The 21,188-nt window shown below is 38.3% G+C and overlaps 3 protein-coding genes across 4 annotated transcripts; all 3 read left to right on the top strand.

The window, feature by feature from the left end:
* Positions 1-1,381: 1,381 nt before the first annotated feature.
* On the top strand, positions 1,382-4,905 carry LOC121515780 (dispanin subfamily A member 2b-like). Its single transcript, XM_041796757.1, has 2 exons — positions 1,382-1,582; positions 4,741-4,905. The coding sequence occupies exons 1-2, from the start codon at positions 1,382-1,384 to the stop codon at positions 4,903-4,905; spliced, it is 366 nt and encodes a 121-aa protein (XP_041652691.1).
* A 2,330-nt stretch (positions 4,906-7,235) lies between these two features.
* Positions 7,236-13,388, top strand: LOC121515397 (mannose-binding protein C-like). The gene is made up of 5 exons (XM_041796145.1): positions 7,236-7,287; positions 7,650-7,873; positions 9,707-9,784; positions 11,942-12,007; positions 12,137-13,388. Exons 2-5 carry the CDS (start codon positions 7,690-7,692, stop codon positions 12,517-12,519), a joined length of 711 nt encoding a protein of 236 aa, XP_041652079.1. The 5' UTR covers positions 7,236-7,287; positions 7,650-7,689; the 3' UTR covers positions 12,520-13,388.
* A 1,070-nt stretch (positions 13,389-14,458) lies between these two features.
* Positions 14,459-21,163, top strand: LOC121514664 (pulmonary surfactant-associated protein D-like). 2 transcript variants are annotated; one of them, XM_041794883.1, is made up of 5 exons: positions 14,459-15,147; positions 15,405-15,629; positions 15,852-15,929; positions 18,466-18,531; positions 18,649-21,163. In XM_041794883.1, the coding sequence occupies exons 2-5, from the start codon at positions 15,446-15,448 to the stop codon at positions 19,032-19,034; spliced, it is 714 nt and encodes a 237-aa protein (XP_041650817.1). In that variant the 5' UTR covers positions 14,459-15,147; positions 15,405-15,445; the 3' UTR covers positions 19,035-21,163. The 2 variants fall into 2 exon arrangements, with proteins under 2 accessions (XP_041650817.1, XP_041650818.1); XM_041794884.1 differs by having other exon boundaries at positions 14,460-15,147; positions 15,513-15,629.
* The last annotated feature ends 25 nt before the right edge of the window (positions 21,164-21,188 follow it).

Genomic DNA, 21,188 nt, shown 5'->3' with positions numbered 1-21,188 from the left:
GGGAGCGATTTTTTCTGTGCCACTGTGCAGCTGCTGAACCATACACATATGCAGTACGTGAGGATGTTCTCGATTGAGCACCTGTAGAAGGACACCAGCAGCCTCTGGGGGAAAAGCACCAGTTTTACCAGAACTTGACGAGATTTCTTCATTAAAAGAAGAACAAAGAACAGCAATGAGTTGTTCTCTTTTCATAAGCTACAAAAGTTGTGCACTGACATGTCTGGAGTCACCATGGTTTGTGTTATTCCTTGGTAGCTGCGCACGGGCACCTCGTTTGCGGCTACGTCCCATGTTTTGTTGCTCTGATTGGCCCGTAATAATGCGACAGACAGAACATTCATCCAGTCACACTTAGTGTTTTTTTTTTCAAAGCCTCTGCCCTTTCCCAAACACTTAGTATTGAAGGTTTCCATCTGGCGTGTCAGGTTAGCACCTGCCCACACTGCCAAAGGTACCAAAAACTGGTTCAGTGGCCATGGTGTTATAGTGCTTGATTGGCCAGCAAACTGGCCTGGCCTGAACCCCATAGAGAATCTATGGGATATTGTCAAGAGGAAGATGTGAGACACCAGACCCAACAATGCAGATGACCTGAAGGCCGCTATCAAAGCAACCTGGGCTTCCATTACACCTGAGCAGTGCCACAGGCTGATCGCCTCCATGCCACACCACATTGATGCAGTAATTCATGCAAAAGGAGGCTCAACCAAGTTTTGAGTGCATAGAAATGAACATACTTTTCAGAAGCCTGACATTTCTGTTTAAAATATCCTTTATTGATCTTATGCAATATTCTAATTTTTGGAGACACTGAATTTTGGGTTTTCTTATCTGTAAGCCATAATCATCAATATTTCGAGAAATAAAGGCTTGAAATGTTTCACTCTATGTGTAATGAGTATATATCATATATGGGTTTCACTTTCAGAAACGAGTGACAAAAAATATTGAACTTCTCATGATATCCTGTTTTTTTTAAGATGTACCTGTAAATACTAATTTTATGGGGTGAATATGCAGTCACTTTTTTAAACTACATATTTTCATTCAGATGACACTTTTTAGAAATCTGTTTTCACATTGACATTAAAGAGGGTTTTTTGTGTTTTCTTTTGTCAAATAGTCATATTATTTTGATCAACTGTAAGATAAAACAGTCTTTATTGCTTTAATTTACATTTCAAATTAAAAACTTTTATTTTTGAGTTGTTTTAGAGTCAAGAAATGGTTCATAAAATTGTGTGCACATGGGTATTGCCAGGTTATTTTGTCCCATTGGCTGACTTCTGAAAGAAAAAACAACCTGTGTCACACTCACAGTTTATGCACACTTTCCTGTTGCAGACATCTCGCCTGACTTACAGTTGGCCTGACTACGATGAATCCTGAGGGGGTACCACTGCAAGGGAGGGGGTATGAAGGGTATCCTGCACAGCCTGGAGCACCTGCAGTGGTTCAGACCACCACTGTGACCATCACCACTGAACCCCCCAAGGACCACATCATCTGGTCTCTCTTTAGCTTCATCTACATGAACTTCTTCTGTCTTGGACTGGTCGCTCTCATCCACTCCATCAAGGTCAGTTTAGACAAATTTGGCTTTAATGTGTAAAATTTGAAAAAAGATTCAATTCTATATAAGAGCATCTAGAGAGGATATTTCTGCCTGCAAGAATAAAGGTTGCATCATCTGCCTAGAGGATTATCTTATTTGGTGTTTTAACTATTAATAAAATGATTAGGCCTGACAGCATTTATGCATTAATTGCAGTTAATTAAGGTCCAAATTAGGTGCATACATTTTTAAAATTCTGATTAATCACATACCTTGATGTCATGATTTATTCATGATTTGTCCAACCAACTTAAGACAAATGAATGCATCAAACTCTTGCAAGGGTGACAGTTAAAAGCAGGGGTGTCAAACTCCTGCCAGGCTGGATGCTGGATTTTCTGCAATGTGACATCCTGCGGGCTGGACTATTTATGACCAAAGACTGACAAATCAGCTGCTGGAATATGTATTCATGTAAATTGTTTAATATTAGATTTTTTTTTTTTTTTACCATTTGTTAAGGGTTGCATGTTTATACATAAAAATGTTAGATTCTTTAGACAGAGGATTTACCTGCAAGAACTCTAAACAAGTCAGACAAAAATATCATGCTGTCCTTGTATCAAAAAACAATTGGTATATTCATTGAAGATGAACTTTCAATGAAGTGGTTGTAAAACAGCAATCTGTAGTCCACATACCTGATCTGACACCAAGATTACCCAACTGTATGTATCCATGAGGTCTAATGATAGATCTCAGTTATTTAAACTAGAAGCAGGCCTTAAAGACCTGGATGACCAGAAAAGCCGTGTTTCCATCAGGGGATCCGGTTTGATTCTGTTCAGTTTAGTATGGTTTAGTACACTAAACCCCAAAATAGTTTGCTTCTCTACAGACACCCGTGCTCCACTTGGGTGGGCTGTAAAAGCATGCATGTGAAGTCACAGACAGGGTGAGTCAGCTGTTCAGGAGCAGAGTTATAGAAAGGATGAGTGACAGAAATCAGTCGGGAATAAGCAGTAAACAGCTTTACTTCAGCTGAAAGTGCTTTTTAAAAAAATAACTACATTTTAATGATGTTAACCGCCGTCAGTACAGCTCCACAGCTGATGGAATACGTGTACAGAGATGGTTTGACTCGTAACGCTATGTTTATATGTGAATATATCTAGTCTAGAACAGTTTATATGATAAAATATGAAAGTTTAGAGCTGTACTGTGAGAATTTGCTGTATTAAAAACAAAGGAAAAATTCAGCTGGTGTTAAAATCAAGCTAGATTAAGTCAGAAATCTGGGGTGCGCTGATCTCGTAAAATAGTCTGCAGCCTGAAATTTTACAAGCACCTTCAACAACCACAAAGCGATGTTTTCACAGGTTACCTAACGTAAGAAGTAGATTAATAACTAGTTACAAAAGGGAATGAATTGTTCTAAGACTTTGTATTCACAAACTTCAGCAATAATTTAGTTTCTCCTCCATTGTGGGTCAGGCTGATGTGAGCCTTTGGGCTCTGCTTTGTGTTCTTAAAATCAGGTCCAGATAAAAGTCAGGAAACTTGATTTGTGGCCAAATATCAATATCCATAGATGAGGAAACAGTTTGGATCTCCGTCGAGTCCAAATATTTCCCATTTAGGAAAATATCAGTCCGCTTTTCTCCCGTTTTCGCCTGCTTCTCACAGCTCAGACTTCCGTGTTTGAAGCCCGGAGGCGAGCAGCTGAGTCGTACGCTGACGTGATATCAGTGCAGCCCCTATTGTTGTGTGTGTAGCTCCACCTTTTTGGTACAGATAGGTAAGATTGGCACCCCTATGAAAGGGTGCCATAAGTAGGACAGTAGGGGTCGGTTTTTGGGACCCTTTCAAACTTTTGCTCCATGGAAACGCGAAAAAAAAAAAAGGGTGCCGTTCCACAACGAACTGAGCCGGACCGATTGGTGGAAACAACCGATAATTTCCTCCTCTTTTCCTCAGACAAGACTGAGGTCATTGTGATTGGCCCCAAACACCTCCGAGATGCTCTTTGTAAGAGTGTAAGTGCCTTAGACAGCACTAGCCTGACATCCAGCCCCACTGTGAGAAATTTAGCAGTACTGTTTGATCAGGATGAGTCCTTTAACACCTACATAAAGAATGTTTCAAAGACAGAATTCTTTCACCTTTGCAGCATCATTAAAATTGGGCACAGCTTGTCTCTCCGTTTGTGGCTGACAGACAATTAAGCAGGGAAAGTATTTGCTGTCCTGAGAGCAGCTGTTTTAATCCACCACAGAAAATGGAAGTTAGGTTTTACACGAGTCCTGTCCTGTCTGAGGTGCAGACAGGACAGGACTTGATGAAAGAACAAAGTGCAACTGTGCAGTGTGTGCATGGGTTATAGTCTTTAACTCTAATGGTGCGATGCCGTTGGGGCCGTCTGTGGTTCTCTCACACACTATTGAAGCTCCTGTTAATTAAATGGGTAAATTGTTAAATTGCTAATTTGTCTTGTTCCTTCAGACTTCAATCATTCAGTCCATCAAACAACACCAAATAAAAGGGAATGGCAGAAAAAGCTGTTTGGCATTGGCAGAGAAGATTTGGCAGTTTTTTCATGGGTGCAACCCACATACTAAGCTCTGCTTCTCATCCCACAAACACCTGTTCCTTACAAATATGGCACCATTTAAAAGGGAAATAAACAGACTTTCAAACAGTATATGATTTATCTCAACTGTTGCAACTGCTAACTTCCTGCAGTCTTCCTCAGAGGTCCTAGAAAAAGTCAAGATAAAACTCTACCTGACTGTCAATAAGAAAAGAAAAGAAAAATCTTATTTTGTGGAGACAGCATGAATTTGGATTATGCGATTAAAGGGTTGCAATCTGTTGGCAAAGCCTGAATCTTAAGTAATTCTGATTCTTGGGGGTATCCATGAAACAATAACCAAAGAAAAACTAAACATTTTACAATAAAGAAATTAATATCCATGAGCTTCATGCTGAATATTACGCTACTACTAAACTCACACTCAGTACCTAAGGAGCTATTAATCAAAAGGAACAGCAGGTTTATGGAATAGAATTTTTCCTTCATATTAAAAAAAGTCCAAACAAAGATGTTGAACAGAAAAACAGATGTTAAATGTTTGTCTCAAATATTGCTGAAGATCTAATGATACATGTTTGTGTCATTTCAGTCCAGGGATCGGAAGATGGTTGGTGACCTGGAGGGTGCTCGACATCACGGCTCAACCGCCCGATGCTACAACATCGCAGCCACCGTTTTGTTGTGTGTGCCGATCTTGATTGCCATAATTGATATAATCTACATTTGTGTGCGTGTTAGTAACAGAAGGATTTAAACCACAAACTCTGGATAAGGCAAGTAGACCATTAGAATAGTAACCTCCTGGATTCAGCTGATGCTGTGGCCCCATGATATTATTCCTCTGCCTGATTCTTATAAAACATTGTGTTTTTTTATGCTTCATGCTTATTTCTGTTGAAAGTCTGCAGAGAATTTATTCTCTTTAATTTGCTGTCAGCAGTCGAGATTAGACACCACTCTTGTTTGTACAATTGAGACAACATTTTTTATTTTAAATAAATAATACTGGCTTGTTTTCAGTTTCATTAAATTTGGATTGTGCTTGTTAAATTTTGGTTTCAATGGAAATGAGTTTATGTTAGTTGCATTCTTGACCATCCCTTTTCCCTTCTGTACTGCCATATTGTAAAACAAGAAAAGTTAAAGCTGTTAAACCAAATGCTTTGGTCAGGGTTTGTAACGCCCCATTATGTAATAATGTAATAAATTTTCCCGTCATCATGAAATAATGCTGCATTTTGTAATAAAATTCTTGAACGCAATATGTAATAAACTTTGCTGCATTATGTAATACGTTCTTACATATCGTGTCAGTAATTACAGAATGCAGGTGTTGCACTTTTTTTTAATCAAGAAATTTAAGAGTTTGGTGCATTATGTAATAAAATGTAATAAACCACCAAAATGGATGCTAATTAGAAAAAAAAACCATACCATCAGAACGACATTGGCTTCAAGCATACCAGCATGAATGGTAAATATGAATTGTAAAAAGTAGTAGGATGTTTCATTGTTCAAATCTAAATCAAATAGAACTGAATTCATAGAGAGCGTGTTTGAAAGCTCATAGAGACAAGAACTGCACTAAATGAGTGTTACTGGCACGAACATTATCGTTGCACTGAAATGTTGGAAGACAAAACACGAAAACAATATGGAACCGAAAATGTAACAAATTTACCCTTCATCTGTAGTTACAGGATATGTAAACCAACCCTCAGATTATTACAAAATGGGCGTTATTACAAAATGAAGTGAAAATGTATTACATTATTACATAATGGGGTGTTATTACATAATGTAGCGTTACAGGGTACCTAATTATAGCTTAAATTTTTTGAAAGGGCATTTGGCAATAAGGAAATTAAGGAAATGGCCAGCTTTCCTCTTATTTTTTCTCCATAATCCATAAAAATTATTAAACGGTTTAAAAATCTAAACTTTCAAATTGAAAAAAATAAACTTTGAAAATTTTGTTTATTGACTTTCCTCTCATTTTTTATTTTTATTTTTTTTTTTAACAATAAGGCAGTAAACAAGCAAAAGGAGGTTGTCACATGACCAGGAAGTAAATGTAAACTTTTGCAAAATAAAAGCCTGAGCAAGAGAATGGTGATGTTTTTTTCATTCTTATATTTTTTTCCTTTCTGTTCACAAAAATGGAAAAACAAAGTTTTTTTTTTTTTTTAAAAGGGGGTCAGTTTTTGTGTTTTTTGTGTTTTTTTTTTGTTTGTTTGTTTTTTTTTTACTGTTGCTTGTTTGTTTTGTTTTCTTGTTTTGACAAAATACTTGAGGAGAAGGAAATCATATGGCCCATTGAAAAATGTTATCATTTCAAAATAAAAGCCCTCATGTCAAAATTTAAGCCTATATAGCCATTAACTGTATTTTGTAGTAGCACAGTTAACTTGTTTGCTCTGCACAATGTATTAAAAATAATGTCAATTTAATATCAATTTAAAGGACTACATTAATATTAGGAGGAAATTAGTCAATTATGATTAAATAAGCCTGGACTGCTTGAGGTATTTATCTATGTACACAACAGGACTCACATTTTCAATTTATGATTGTATTATTTAGTGGAAAGGTTTATCTTTTATTGTGTGTAACCAATAAGTGAATGAACACATTAAAAGAGCAAACAAACAAGCAAACAAAGATCTTATCAGCCACTATGACATGATTAATTTTTGTTTTTTATTTTCACATAATTTTATCAGTCAACTTTCAATCAAAGGCCAACTTTAGCCAAACTATAAATACACTGAATTTGTACCTTTAGAAATGTTGTAAATGGTCTTCAACTCATGTAACTCTTTATTTTCTCTAACATAAAATCATCTTTAAAAAAATTCTAATTTCTTTAGTTATTTTATTAAAATGTGTTAACTTCCATTTTAATCTTTAGTAATAGGTTTAAAGAGGGTTGTTTGTTTGTTTTCTCTCCTGGCTGAACGGAGGGAGGGTTTTGGACTCCTCTTGTCCGTGTAAAACCAAAATAAGACTTTGCATGTGTTGTTTACCAAAGAGCATAAATTCCTTTTTCATGAGTTCAATCTAAAATCTCAGTCAGTTTCTCTGGGAGAGGTGGAGAAGAAGCACACCCAGCAGCAGATCCCTCTTCTTTCCTGCAGTGAGTACATTCAGCTTATTATTATTCTGCGCTAGATTTCATTTTTTAAGATGCTTTGAATATTTTTCAAGGGGCCGATTGTCTGTAAGGTACCAGAAGTATATGAAAACTTTAGATTTGGACAATTAATCAAGGCTTTATTTTTGTGTTTCTGGTTGTAAGTACAGTTGACTGTGTGTGCAAATTTCACATCCACACACATATGGAGGAAAGATTCTTGTATTTACAGCTGGTGACATTCAGACATAAGCTGTCTTTAATTCTTAAGGCCTGTTGTGAAATAACACACTGCTTTCATTGTAATTGTTGTGAATTATTGGCTGTGAATGATGCTAAAATGTATCTGATGTTACTCTGTTTAGGGTCTTCTAAATAAACATCAGTCAGCTCTTCATCGAGGAGATGCAGCTCTTTCTCCTCTTCTGTCTTATATGCCTGATGGCTTCTTCTGGCACTGGTCAAAGCCCATGTCTTCCTGGTCCAAAAGGTGAAAAAGGGGATCGTGGGCCATCTGGTCCACTTGGTCCACCAGGTTTTCCTGGATCACCTGGTCTGCCTGGAGTTAGAGGTGCACCAGGTCCTAAAGGTAGGTAGAAAGTAGGAAGGGACTTCAGAACTAGGCAGGAACTTTCCACCAAACACGGTAGGAACTTCAGTACATATAATGCTCTGATTTTTTCTTTTATATTTGCCACACTGAAATGTTTCAGATCATCAAACAAATTTTGACAGACAAAGATAACCAAAATAAGGGGGGAAACCATCCAAACCTACCTGGCCTCGTGAACCCTCTTGGCCCCCTAAACCTAATAACTGGTTGCACTGGTGGCAATGGCAAGCATTTGCAATAACTGAGTCTTTGACATTGCTGTGGAGGAATTTCAGCCTACTCTTCTTTGAGAATTGCTTTAATTCAGCCACATCATAGGGATTTGACTGAGGCCACTCCAAAACCTTCATTTTGCATTCAGAGGTGGACTTGCTTGTTTTCTATCATTGTTCTGCTGCATAACCCAAGTGTTCTTTAGTTGGGGGTCACAAACTGATGGCTGGACATTCTCCTTCAGGATTTTCTGTAGAAAGCAGAATTCATGATTGCATCGATTACAGTAAGTCATCCAGGTCCTGAAGCTGCACAGCAGTCCTGGACCATAACCCTCCCACCACCATGTTTAACCTTTGGTATGATGTTCTCTTTATGAAATGCCGTAATAGTTTTACTCCAAAAAGTTCAACTTTTGTCTCATCAGTCCACAGAATATTTTCCATAAGTCTTGGGGATCATCAGGATATTTTAGTTAAATGTGAGGCAAGCCTTTGTGTTGTTTTTGGTTGGCAGTGGTTTTGACCTCGGAACTCTTCCATGGAGGCCATTTTTAATGTTGAATCATGATCACTGACCTTACCTGAGTCTAGTGAGGCCTGCAGGTCTTTAGTTGTTGTTATGAGTTCTTTTGTGACCTCCTGGATGAGTTTTAGATGCACTCTTGGAGTATTTTTAGTCGGCTGGCCACTCATTGGAAAGTTCAAAGCTGTTGCAAGTTTTCTCCATTTGTGGATAACGGCTCTCGCTGTGGTTCAAAGGTGTCTGAAAGCCTAAGAAATGGCTCCTTAACCCTTTCCAGACTGATAGATGTCAGTGACTTTGTTTCTCATCTGTTCTTGATTTTCTTTAGATTGCAGCATAATGTGTTGCTTTTTGAGCTTACTTTGTCAGACAGGTTCTATTTAAGTGATTCCTTGATTGAACAGGTCTGGCAGTAATCAAGCCAGTGTTTGGCCAGTGAAACTGACCCGAGCTTTCAAAATAATGTGATTAAACATCCATGATTTAGCAAGGGGGGCAATTACTTTTTTACAAATGGTCAGGTAAGGTTGGATGGCTTTTTCCCCTTCGTAAATGAAATCGTAATTTAAAACCTACATTTCACATCTATCTGGACATGGTCTGCTTCTGAGAAGGGCAGAACATTAAAAAAAATCTTGCAAGATGATTGGGTGAACTTTCTGCCTGTCACATTCATAACAGGCCAATCAGAGTTTGACATAGCAGCCAGGCCGGGGGAGTAAATTACATGACGTGAGCTCGACAGGCTGATGTTATCAAAGTGTACTATCAGTGGAGCCAGATGGTGAATCAACTCTTCCTGACAGCAGTACGGAGAAGGTCAAAAAATCTTTTCTACCAAAAAAGCTTTCAGTGCAGTTCTTTGGTCATCTTTCAGTAAAGAAAAGTTGACCAGTCCTGATTAACTAGCCAAGCCAAATGCTCTACCGGTCACCATTAGTTACTTACCCACGCCTGTAGCTACTGCCTTTTTCTCCTATCATTCAAAGATCGGGCAGATTAATTTCATCTTGAAGCTTTGAGGGATGGATCTGCCTGAAGACAGAGTAAATCTGTTTCTCTCTTCTCCAGGGGATCGGGGAGATAAAGGATACAGTGGAATTCCTGGGGTTCCTGGACTCCCTGGGACGGCTGCAGTGTGTACACAAGGTAGTAATTACTTGAATTTGTTATCAAAACTTTCATCAGAATCTGATTCGGAAAGACTTTATTCAGTGGTGACTATGCCTTTTCACCTGGGTTTTCTGTACTATTCAACCGAGTACACAGGTTACTTGTTGTAACATATGCGTTAGTTTCACAATTCAAGTAATGAGTTATCAGTTTCCTTTTTCATCAGTCATCAAGCAGGCCACGCTAAACTCTGATGTACTCTGCAAAGGCCAACTAAAAGGCTCTGTCTTTCCTATTTTCCACCAGACACATTTTTTATTTTTATGCCATGGAGTCATGCTGTTTAAAAAAGAAAATAAAACTCTACTCCCATTTATGTCCACAGGTGTAATTTTCTTAAAACAAGGAGTGGTCAGACCAGAGTTCCAGCCAGACCTTTTATTTTGTCTCCCGCCAAAATGCGAGTCCTCAAGAATGTCGTCCATTTAGAACAACTACTGAACGTTAGCTTTAGCTGGCCATATGTGATCTTTAACTTTCTTTTGACAGCAATAAAGCCAAAAAAGAAACACAAACACCAATACAGCTTCATGTTTGCATTAAAACAGGACTGGGGACACATTTTTATTCCTGAACATGACTTAAGACCAAGACAGTAGAAACTGAACTGGCAATAAACCCAAGTACTTGCTATCCTGTTATTACAGCCCGCTTGACACATAGGCTGGACCTTGGAAATGAATGTGAAAAGACATTCTTTTATTTGTCTTTGTGGAAGTTGTTTTAACAAAGTTGTGAGCTTTCCTTACACACATGCAGTCAGCTGCACAAAATACACCGTCTAACACATAAACAACAGCACTTAACTTCACATTAGCACCATTAGCTCTAAGTTAGCCCATCAGCACATTAGCTGCTACCGTAGCCAAATAACATCCTCCACAGAAAACACCAACAAATTGTCAAAAAAAAAAACATAACCAGTGCTCTGTTAACAAGACCCCACCTTAGAAACTCCACTTTACCATTGAAAATGGAATTTAACCATGCATTGTCCTCATAAACTGATGATCTCAACTGTAACCACCACTTAAACAGTAAATCCATCCATTGTGGTTTCTTTGGATTAGTCCCAAAGAAAGACAAAAGCATCCATTGTGGATAGTTCAGTCCAGTCCTCTTCTCATCGATGGCTCCTCCCACACTGCTACTGCTGAGCATGAACACCCTGCTACAGAGAAGTGATATGATCTAACTCTGGCTGCATTGTTTACATTCTGCTCTGCAGGAGTCGGCTGCTTCTTGGTTCCCAAACTTTGTTATGATGCAGACATGGTTGCAAAGGTCAAGGATTACAAAGACATTCTTTTCAAATGAAGAAACATGGCTTATAACCCTCTACATCTCCATGGTGCTGAAAGAAGCATTTTGCATCATATAACATTATATCCCACTGGCCTACAGTCACTTTTATATCCTATCAGTTCAAACAAGCTAACTGTCTCCCATAATGCCTCTCTGCTAACATGGAAACATGGCAACATCTGGCAGTGATTTTTTGAATGTGCATTTTTTATTGCCTCTGAATGATGGGGTACAGAGGAATTGACAGGATTTCCTTTGCCTGTATCGCTATGGCAGTGGAATAAAGAATAAGTGGTTTTAATGATAGTCAGTGGGGCCAAAAAAGGGCTTCAGGGTGAAGACTGTCAGTTTTTTGTGTACACGGTGGAAAATTTTCTTAACACAATGTGGATGCTTAAATAGTTAAAAAAAACATTAAAAAATGAACATCTTTTTCCTCACCTTGTCATAATAACTGCAAAAATGAGAGCAAAAATACAACTGAAAGGTCCTAACAGGTTATAGGAGGGCATAAGGGTTATAAAATTCTTTACAAGGCATATTCCAGGCAACACAGTGTGATATATAATTATTTTCTTATTTGGTAACTAGGACTATTTTTTAGCTGGACTTTTTGGCTGTTAATATTTTCATCTGTTGAACATCCACCTGTGAAACCGGCCAAAGATCACTTAATGCAGACTGTAGAAACCCTGGTCAGACACAAAACTGGCAGCTTCCTATCTTCAGGATGCAGAAAATGCAGTTTGATATTCAGAGGATGCTTGGAAAGTTCTGAAATCTGAAAACAGATAATCACCCATTGTTAACTTGATTTGTTTGCTCCAGATCTCACTGATTCCAGCTGCCCAGGCCTCAAAGCCTTACAGGACAGTGTGACTAAGTTACAGCTGGGTGAGTATTATTATGTAATTGTCCTATGGTTAAAGACTGCCTCTATTTTTGTGTATCACTTGCTTTAACTGAAACAAACAAAATGTGCCCACTGATTTCTAATTTGCCGCACTCTTTTTAAATCTTTAGCCATAACTTTCACTTCTGTCGTGAGAGTTGGTCAGAAGTACTTTGTCTCCAACAAACAGCGAGACTCTTTCTCCAAAGCCGTCGAGTTCTGCTCCAGCCGAGGCTTAGAGCTGGCTCTGCCGCAGAACGAGAAGGAGAACAACATCTTGACTCAGTTCTTTGGGGACGGTCACAGAATGGCATGGATGGGCGTCAACAGCAAAAAAGCAGAAGGGAATTTCAGGGTCGATTTGAAAAGGCGATCTCTGACTTTTACGAAATGGGGTGAGGGGCAGCCTGACCGATCCATCCAGGACACCGGCTGCACCATGCTGAGAGAAGACGGTGTCTGGAGTCTGACACAGGAATGCTCCCAAAGTAGTCTCATCATTTGTCAGATATAGAAAGTTCAGAGTCTCTCAGGTCCTGCAGTGATACAATGCTTGATAAATTTGAAGTACCTGATCTTGGATATAGTACTAAAAAACCCTGGTTAAGATTAAATGTTTATATTATGATTAAACCTTCTTACTGTAATAAAGCAGATCCAGCATCATGAACGACTAAATCCCAAAAATATGAATGCCGGATGTTAGCGAAAATTTAATGAATTCCAAAGAAGTTGGGGAACTTTATTGCATTCTCTTTATTACTGGACATGTGAATTTACTTTGTCAAATACCAGGAATTGCCCCCTCCCCCGCTCACCCTCTGAGTCCATGTTGTGCAATTGATGCAAAACTGGAGATCAGCACAAAAGAGTTAATACAAACCATCAGTATGAAGTGAGGCTGCTTCATGTCTTCTGCATGCCTGTGTTTTCTTTTCTCTGTAGACTGTTGGTTCAACCAAGTACATGGAGCATTTTTATAAAGGTAGAACCTGCTGTGATAGCTGTAGCCTCCATTGCTTTACCTGCCATATGGATGTGTTGCAAACATCACACTTTATTTTCTATAGTGTTCTTCTTACTCTACCCCCTGAGATTCAAAACCAAAGAACATTATCTAAAGCAAAATACTTTAATTGTACGACACAGTATAATACAAAAAACAATATCTTTTCAAATGGACATGATTTGAAAACATAAAACAATAAAGCATGCATTCAGCAGCCATTTGCCTTCTCACATTCTTTTATTTGCACATTTGCCAGATATGCCTAATTTCTTCCATTTCTTGATGATGGATTTGTCAGAACAGGGGTAGTTCACTTCCCTGGAAATGTTTTTGTATCCACCCCCTGACTGAAACTTTTCAATAACCTTTTCTTTGAGATGTTTTGTGTGTTCTTTTGTCTTCATGGTGTAATGGTAGCCAGGAATACTTGGGTGAATATTTATACAGTCTTTTATTTTACATTACATATTTTTTAAGTCACTTTACTTTGTATAATCTGTTTCCACTTTGACATTAGAGATTTTTGTCTAAAAAGCCAAATGATATTGTCTGTGATTGGTTTATAAAATCAAGAAAAGGGTAAAACATCCAAAGAGGTGAATCCTTTTTATAGGCACTGTATATAGATTTAGGGGCAGAAGCTGAAGGTAGACTTTTAACTTTTATGTAGAGGGTTTAGAGCTGGATAACTGTCTCATTAAGAGAGCTGTGCCTGCAGGGAGGAAATTTGTGAAAGGCAGAGATGTGAAATGAAGCAGTCAGAACAAGGCCAGAACAGGGCCAAAAGTTTGAACCTGAAAAAATACAGTCTTAAAGTGAAAGAAAAAATATCTGAAAGAAAGAAGATTTGAATGTGAAACAAAATTATTTTAAGCTGAAAACATTAAACCCTCGACTGAAAAAATAACACCACCTCATTTTTAGTTTCAGTTCAGTGTTTGTGTTTTTCAAATTCAGGAACAAACCATATACTTTCAGTTTGAAATCTATTTTTTTTTCTTTTAAATTATGGCATGGATTTAGCTCCATATAAATGAGATAAATCTGCAAAAATTAGTTGAAGGGGCAAAAACGGGCATAAAAAGTGCTAAAAGGGGAATAAAAAGTGGCCAAAATGGGTTTTAAGTGGTGAAAATTTGTTGAAATTGGTAGAAAAATTGTTTGGTCCTGGCAAAAACTGGTTAACCCAGTTAGGCAGAAATTGTTTAAATTGGCAAAAATGGGTATAAAAAGTGGTTAATAGTGGCAATAATGGGTCAACAGAGGCAACAATATGTGGAAAGGGGTAAGAATTGGTTTAGAAGTGGCAAACTAGGAGGAAAAAATGGTTAAAAATGACAAAAATGGGTTTTAAGTGTTTTAACATTGGCAAAATTGGTGGGGAAAAGTAATGAAAACAGGTTAAAATTTGGCAAATTGGTAAAAAAGTGGCAAATGTGTTATTTAAAATTATTATTAGTTTTTCAAGGCATCTAGAGACCCCCTCTCAGTGTGTTGTGACCCCCATGTTGAGAACCATTGGTCTATAACGTCTGACAAGTGAGGACCAAGAAAGGGCATAATTGGTTTTGAGCTGTTTTGCTTTAATTAGGGCACAAATATCTTAGCTACAATAAAATCTACGTTTAAAAGGACAAAAAAATATTTTTTTTATCTTTTATAACTTAACTGCTTTTATGTAACACATAGAACATGTGTGTTTTCTTTTAAAAGTTATCATTCGTGTTTGAATCTAAAGCTAGCTCCACCAAAACTATAAAATACACTGTTTTTCCTCAACCATATTCCTCCAAGTCTGCCATGTTTTAAAACACTTACCCTTCGGCCTTTATAAATGCATCAGCCACTAGGGAAAAGGTAAAAAATAAAACTTTATTCTTTAAAAAATAGTGCATGTTAATCTTTGGTAATAGGTTTGAAGAGGGTTATTTGTTTGTTTTCTCTCCTGGCTGAACAAGAGGGAGGGTTTTGGACTCCTCTTGTCCATGTAAAACCAAAATAAGACTTTGCATGTGTTGTTTACCAAAGAGCATAAATTCCTTTTTCATGAGTTCAATCTAAAATCTCAGTCAGTTTCTCTGGGAGAGGTGGAGAAGAAGCACACCCAGCAGCAGATCCCTCTTCTTTCCTGCAGTGAGTACATTCAGCTTATCATTATTCTGCACTAGATTTCATGTTTTTAAGATGTTTAAGATATTTTTCAAGTGGCTGCTTTTCTGTTCAGTATATAAAAGCTAAAGGATGATCTGGGAATTTCTTTTGGGTGTCATTTTTCTGGTATTAGCTACAACTGTGGGTTACATCTGTAAATTTCACATCCATAGCCTACATATCTGCAGTGTCTGGCTGTAAATGAGCTGTAAATGCTAAAATGATGTCACTCTGAATAGGGGCTCCTTAAAATAACATCAGTCAGCTCTTCACTGAGAAGATGCGGCTCTTTCTCCTTTTCCCCATCATCTGCCTGATGGCTCCTTTTGGCTCTGGTCAACTTCAAGGTCCTGCTGGTCCAAAAGGTGAAACAGGACTTGCTGGCATGGTTGGTCCACCTGGTCACTATGGTAAACTTGGATTTGCTGGTTCATATGGACTTAGAGGTGAACCAGGTCCTAAAGGTAGGCATAAGGAACTTCAGCAAAGAAAAGTCCTTGTTGGACGGAGAGAATGGTTTGTTTTTGCACCATCTACATCCCTCCATGTCAAATACTTTAAGTTTTCTTTATAACTCTTGGAATCTGTCAACTGTCTGGGACATTTGTTGGCTGTTTTTATAAAACACTGGACATTTACTTTGAAGGGGCATTTATTGGAAGTTTTAAAGTTTCATTCCTTTCCAGGGGATCGAGGAAAAATAGGGGACCTTGGAGTTCCTGGGATTAAGGGAACGGTTGGACATCAAATCATACGTCCACAAGGTAATGGAGATTTTAAGAATCATAAATATTTAATAGTTTAAAACAATATGCTCATCTTTAGAAACAGGGCACAAGATCCCTGTAGTGCTCTTGTGCTGCCATTTTCCTCTCAAGTCCCTCATCTGTTGTCAGTGTATTATCATTGATTACTCATAATGCATATGTGCACTTTAAAGACAGTGCATATTTCATTTCCAGATCGCTCTTTTACTATACTGACAAAAATATTCAGCCTCCTGACCATTACACCAACAGAGACTGTAATAACATTTTATTCAAATACTTTAATATGGAGCTGCCCCCCTATTGCAGCTATAAAAGCCTCCAGTCTTCTTGGAGGGCTTCACATAAGATTTTGGAGTGTTTTGTGGGAATTTGTGTCCATTCATTCTGTAGAGTTTTTATGATGTCAGGCACTGACGTTGGATGAGAAGGCCTGGCTCGCAATCTCTGTTCCAGGTCGTCCTAAAGGTGCTCAATGGGGTCAGGACTCTGTGTGGGCCAATCAAGTTCTTCCACACCAAGCTCCTCAAACCATGTCCTTACAGTTCTTGCTTTGTACACTGGGGCATAGACATATTAGAGTAGAAAATGGCCTTCCCCAAACTGTTGCCACTGTTACGTTTCCCCCCCCAAAGAAAACAAGTTTTATAAGAAAGGTCACTTATGGGGAAAGTAACAAAAACACTGCATGGAGAAAACAAAATGGGTCTTGGGTTTCTAAAAGGTGGCAGGAGATTATTTGTCCACACTACCACCCACTAAATCTATCGAAATGATAGAAGAACTAAAAATTTGACCCAAAATAAGAATAGGTGGGAGTCATTTTCAAATAAGGGGTAAGTGAAATAAAACATTTTTGATTTTCCCCCTCACACACAAACCAAAAGCCCTGAAACAAAACTATCTCTTCTTCCTTAAACTCAAACCCAAAGTGAGAGCCAACTGATGGTGTTGACCCTCACCCACGCACAACCAAACAAAACTGAGCAGCAGCCTGCTCCCTATATAGCTTCCCAGCCCTGCTGATTACCAACAGCTCTCAGCTGGGCGCAGACACCTCAGGTGCACCAAGTTTCCCTAAACGAGCAGGGTGAATTTCCACAGGGTTTTTGTGGGGACAATCAAGTATAAATCAAACTATTCATAACACCACAAAGTTAGAAGCATAGCATTGTCCAGAATGTCTTGGTATGCTGAGGAATTAAGATTGGAGATAAGGAGCCCAGCCCAAAACCTGAAAAACAGTCCTGTGCCATCATCTCAGCTCCACCAAACTTCATAGTTGGTACAATGCAGTCAGGCAAGTAACGTTCTTCCAGCAAACGCCAAACCCAGACATGTCCATCTGACTGCCAAACAGAGTTTAAGTTGCTGATTTGGCATGAAAAGGTAAAGTTCTGGGTTTCAGTCATGCTTTCATAGTTTTTTTATTAGTTGTGTCTGTTGTGCTGTTTCTTTTTTGTGATTTTTGTGTCTTAATGTATGTTAATTCTCTGGCTGTATAACTATGGCTACAAATAAAGTAACCTGAGCCTGAACCTGAAGACAACATGGGACATTCCTTTATTTTAATGGTTCTCAACCTTTTCAGCCCATGACCCCCAAAATAAAGGTGCCAGAGACCGGGGACCCCCCACTGTACCTGAAGGTGGCTGAACACAGTCATGAAATTTCTAGAATAGTCATGTGCAGACAAGGCCCTCTATAAGGGGGGATAAAGGCGAGAGCTTTCTGGGGCCCAGACAAACTGGGGGCCCACGGAGGTCAACAAAATCATGGTCCATTGTAAAGTTAAGCTGTGATAGCCATATCTTATATTTAACCTTAAAAAATTACCACTCTTAATGAATCAACTCTCCTTTTTTAAATTATTTGTGTGGTATATAGCCTTCTTAAAAATGTAAATCTATTTTGTTTAAAAAAATAAATAAATAAAATGGGTTTAAAATAAAAAAAAGGTTAATAATGGCAAAAACTGTGGTGAAATTGGATCTTAATAGTACCAGAAATGGGTTAGAAGTGGCAAAAATTTTATAAGAAAACAGACCCAAAAAAAAAAGGCAAAAACGGGTTTCAGAAAATGAAATTTGGTTAAAATGCGAAGAATTGGGCATAAAAAGTGGTAAAATGGGGTTAACAATGGGTCAAAAGAAGCAACATTTGGCTCATGTGGCAAGAATTGGTTTAGAAATGGCAGAAACAGGCAGAAAAAAAGAGGTGGAAAGGGTTTAAAGTGTCAAAAATAATTGTTAAATGGCAAAAATGTGCTAAAATTTGTTGGAAAATGATGAAAACTGGTAAAAATTTGGCAAAATTGGTGTAAAGTGCTAACAGTGGAATCAAAAAAATATTCTACGTTTTTTTTAGGGAATCTGGAGAACCCTTCTTAGCGTCTCGCGAGCCCCAAGGGGGTCCGACCCCAAGGTTGAGAACCACTGCTTTATTTAACTAAGCCTTAAAAAAAAAACAAAAGAATTTATGAATATGTTAAAGCAGTAAAGTTTTGTGATTTAACTCGTTTTTTTTCTTCAAGGTGGCACTGATTCCAGCAGCCTGGATTTCACGGCCTTAAAGGAAATTGTTGCTAAGTTAGAGAAGGGTGAGTATTATCATTAAACTGTCTTGTGATACCACTATTTTTGTATTTCACTTGAAACTAACACAATGTACCGATTGAATTCTGACTTGCTGCATTATAATATGTTTACATTTCTAGCCATAAACTTCAGCTTCGTGCAGAGGGTTGGTCAGAAGTACTTTGTGTCCAACAAACAGCAAGACTCTTTCTCCAAAGCCGCAGAGTTCTGCTCCAGCCGAGGCTTAGAGCTGGCTTTGCCGCAGAGCGAGGAGGAGAACAACATGCTGACTCAGTTCTTCAAAGGCGCTGACAGTTTTGCCTGGATTGGCGTCAACCCTCAAAAAGCAGAGTGGAATTTTAGAGTCGATATGGTTAGAAAACAGCGTCTGATCTTTACCAAGTGGGACATGGGTCAGCCTGACCGATCCATCCAGGACACCGGCTGCACCAAGCTGTCAGAAGTTGGTCGCTGGAATCTGACAGCAGAATGCTTGCAGAGCGGTTTTATCATTTGTCAGATGTAAAAAGTTAAAATCCCATACAAGTCCTGCAATACAATGCTAACTAAATTACCAGTAAATGATTTAGGATGAGTTTCGTAATTTAGGGGGGCAAAGTTGCATTATCTCATGAAATTACAGTTTTCAGGTCCCTGTAAAGTGCTAAAAATATTTTAGGTTTGTTTTATGACAGGTAACTGTATTCTCAACCACCATGCCAAGTTTCAGTCATGAAAAGCATCTCTTAGTTAAAAAAAAATTTTGCTTTAAAATCACGAAAAACAAGACAGTAAAATCTACTTTAGGATGGTGTGGGTGTGCTGGTCGAATGAGCTCAAACCACACCCACACAGGAGAAATATGATCCTATCAGATTTTAAAAAATGCTACAACCTGAAACAGTCACATTTGTATCATGACAGGCAAACAGTTCAGAGCTAAAAAAAATCTTAGTTTCATTTTCTCATCTTGTATTTACACTTCAGGTATTCCTAATATCGTATTTTTTGAGTTATGTGTGGTAGTATCTCTCCCGTTTATGTCTTTGTTGTTTAGTTGCTGTTAAAAACATTCAATTTTCTAATGTTTCTCTTCAAAATAAAAGTATTCAATGTTGATCAGCATTGAAGGCTTTTATTGTGACAGACTTGGCAGGAATCAAACGTGTCTACCATTGGATACTTTACAAAACTTCATCATCGCAGTGCCAACAGGCAGGAGGGACTGAATTGTTGCTGTTTAGAGAGAGACAAAGCCACAGTCTGCCAATCATCCAGGACTAAAGACAAGTGAAATATGTATTAAAACACACCTTCAGTGAATAAGATGGTTGTTCCTGCTGCATCTGGTTCAAGTAAAAACTACAAAAGCACTCCAGCAATTAGCCTTCCCCGTGACCTCATGGTAAACTCTGGCCAGAGCCTGGCTCTGTGCCAGAGCAGAGACTTAAGTTGGGGATTAAATTTACTGTTTTCTGGCACAAATCTCTCTATTATAATCTTAATGACCCATAGGCTCCTCATAGGCTCCTCTGTGAGGGGCGGGGTAATTCCCCATAGCGGCCGGTGACTTGGTGAGTCTCTATATTTGCCCTGCTCAAAATAAATCCAGCCAGGAAAGAGGTGGAAAACTTTCTAACGGTTTAAATCCAAAATTCAGTCACACAGAGCTGTGTTTTCATAGGTTTACAGCAACCATATTCAAACATTTCTAGTGTGTTAAGGCATACGTTTAAGTTTAGTTTAGTTTGGATTTCACTTTACAGGGACTTTTTGCACAGGGTTTCCCAAGTGTTCATGCATGGGAGCCCTGAAATAACAGTACAAGAGACTGAAGGCATCAATTATATATGCTATAAATATACTTGACTTTCTATACTGTAAAGGGATACTTCTGCATTTTTAGTTGGGTTGTATACTTTACCTGGGTATAGTGGTGGCTTTAGCCTCCTGTGATTTCAGTGAGAGTTAGCCTTTCAACCAGAAAGGTAAGCAGACCAGAATGGCTGCTCTGCAAAATTTAGTGAGATTTAGGGCCAAAAGCAATGCCAACTCAATTGTATGCTAAATAAAAAATTTCTGAAGCCTTTCGCTCTGTTTTAAGCCCCTTTCACATATGTGCTGTTGTGGAAATTTCTCATCATTTTCCAGCTGAATTGGATTGATAAACACAAACAGCCACATGTTTCATCCAACTATACCTTAACTTCCACCTGTCAGCCTCCTGGTCTGGTTTCCACAAGCTGTGGTGAGCAGGCAGCCAGTAATAGTCAGGAAAATTCAGATGATGGCATTTATATCCTGCAATGGATGCAAAAACCAGGAGCAGCACATGACAGAATGAATACAAAACATCAATATGGAGTGAGGCTGCCTCATGTCCTCTGCACAACAATATTTTCTTTTCAACTCTTAAGGCTGATACTGTCCAACTTCAAGTACATTGTTTAAAAGGAATAAACTGCCCTGATTTTGTTGCTTTATTTGTAGGTGTTGTAAACATTACACTAACTTCTACAATGTTCTTCCTACCCTGCCTTCTGAGACCAAAACCAAAGAAAATTTCATAAAGCAAAAAAAACTGTAACAATACCAACAATACCATCTTTTTGAATGGGCTTGTTTTGAGAGCATATAAAACATTAAAGCATGCATTCAGCAGCTATTTGCCTACCCTTAT

The sequence above is a fragment of the Cheilinus undulatus genome, linkage group 9 (genome assembly GCF_018320785.1).
Source record: "Cheilinus undulatus linkage group 9, ASM1832078v1, whole genome shotgun sequence".
NCBI classification, from domain to species: Eukaryota; Metazoa; Chordata; class Actinopteri; order Labriformes; family Labridae; genus Cheilinus; species Cheilinus undulatus.
The sequence above is the reverse complement of the archived record's forward strand: the minus strand, read 5'-3'. Positions and strand labels throughout refer to the sequence as shown.

What these genes read in the sequence shown, in the direction of transcription:
- LOC121515780 (XM_041796757.1), top strand. Translation starts at nt 1,382, where the DNA reads ATGAATCCTGAGGGGGTACCACTGCAAGGGAGGGGGTATGAAGGGTAT. An exon ending in CTCTCATCCACTCCATCAAG is followed by an intron (nt 1,583 to 4,740) that starts GTCAGTTTAGAC and finishes GTGTCATTTCAG; the next exon opens with TCCAGGGATCGGAAGATGGT.
- LOC121515397 (XM_041796145.1), top strand. Translation starts at nt 7,690, where the DNA reads ATGCAGCTCTTTCTCCTCTTCTGTCTTATATGCCTGATGGCTTCTTCT. An exon ending in GGCTGCAGTGTGTACACAAG is followed by an intron (nt 9,785 to 11,941) that starts GTAGTAATTACT and finishes TGTTTGCTCCAG; the next exon opens with ATCTCACTGATTCCAGCTGC. An exon ending in TGTGACTAAGTTACAGCTGG is followed by an intron (nt 12,008 to 12,136) that starts GTGAGTATTATT and finishes TTAAATCTTTAG; the next exon opens with CCATAACTTTCACTTCTGTC.
- LOC121514664 (XM_041794883.1), top strand. Translation starts at nt 15,446, where the DNA reads ATGCGGCTCTTTCTCCTTTTCCCCATCATCTGCCTGATGGCTCCTTTT. An exon ending in AGGTGAACCAGGTCCTAAAG is followed by an intron (nt 15,630 to 15,851) that starts GTAGGCATAAGG and finishes ATTCCTTTCCAG; the next exon opens with GGGATCGAGGAAAAATAGGG. An exon ending in TGTTGCTAAGTTAGAGAAGG is followed by an intron (nt 18,532 to 18,648) that starts GTGAGTATTATC and finishes TTACATTTCTAG; the next exon opens with CCATAAACTTCAGCTTCGTG.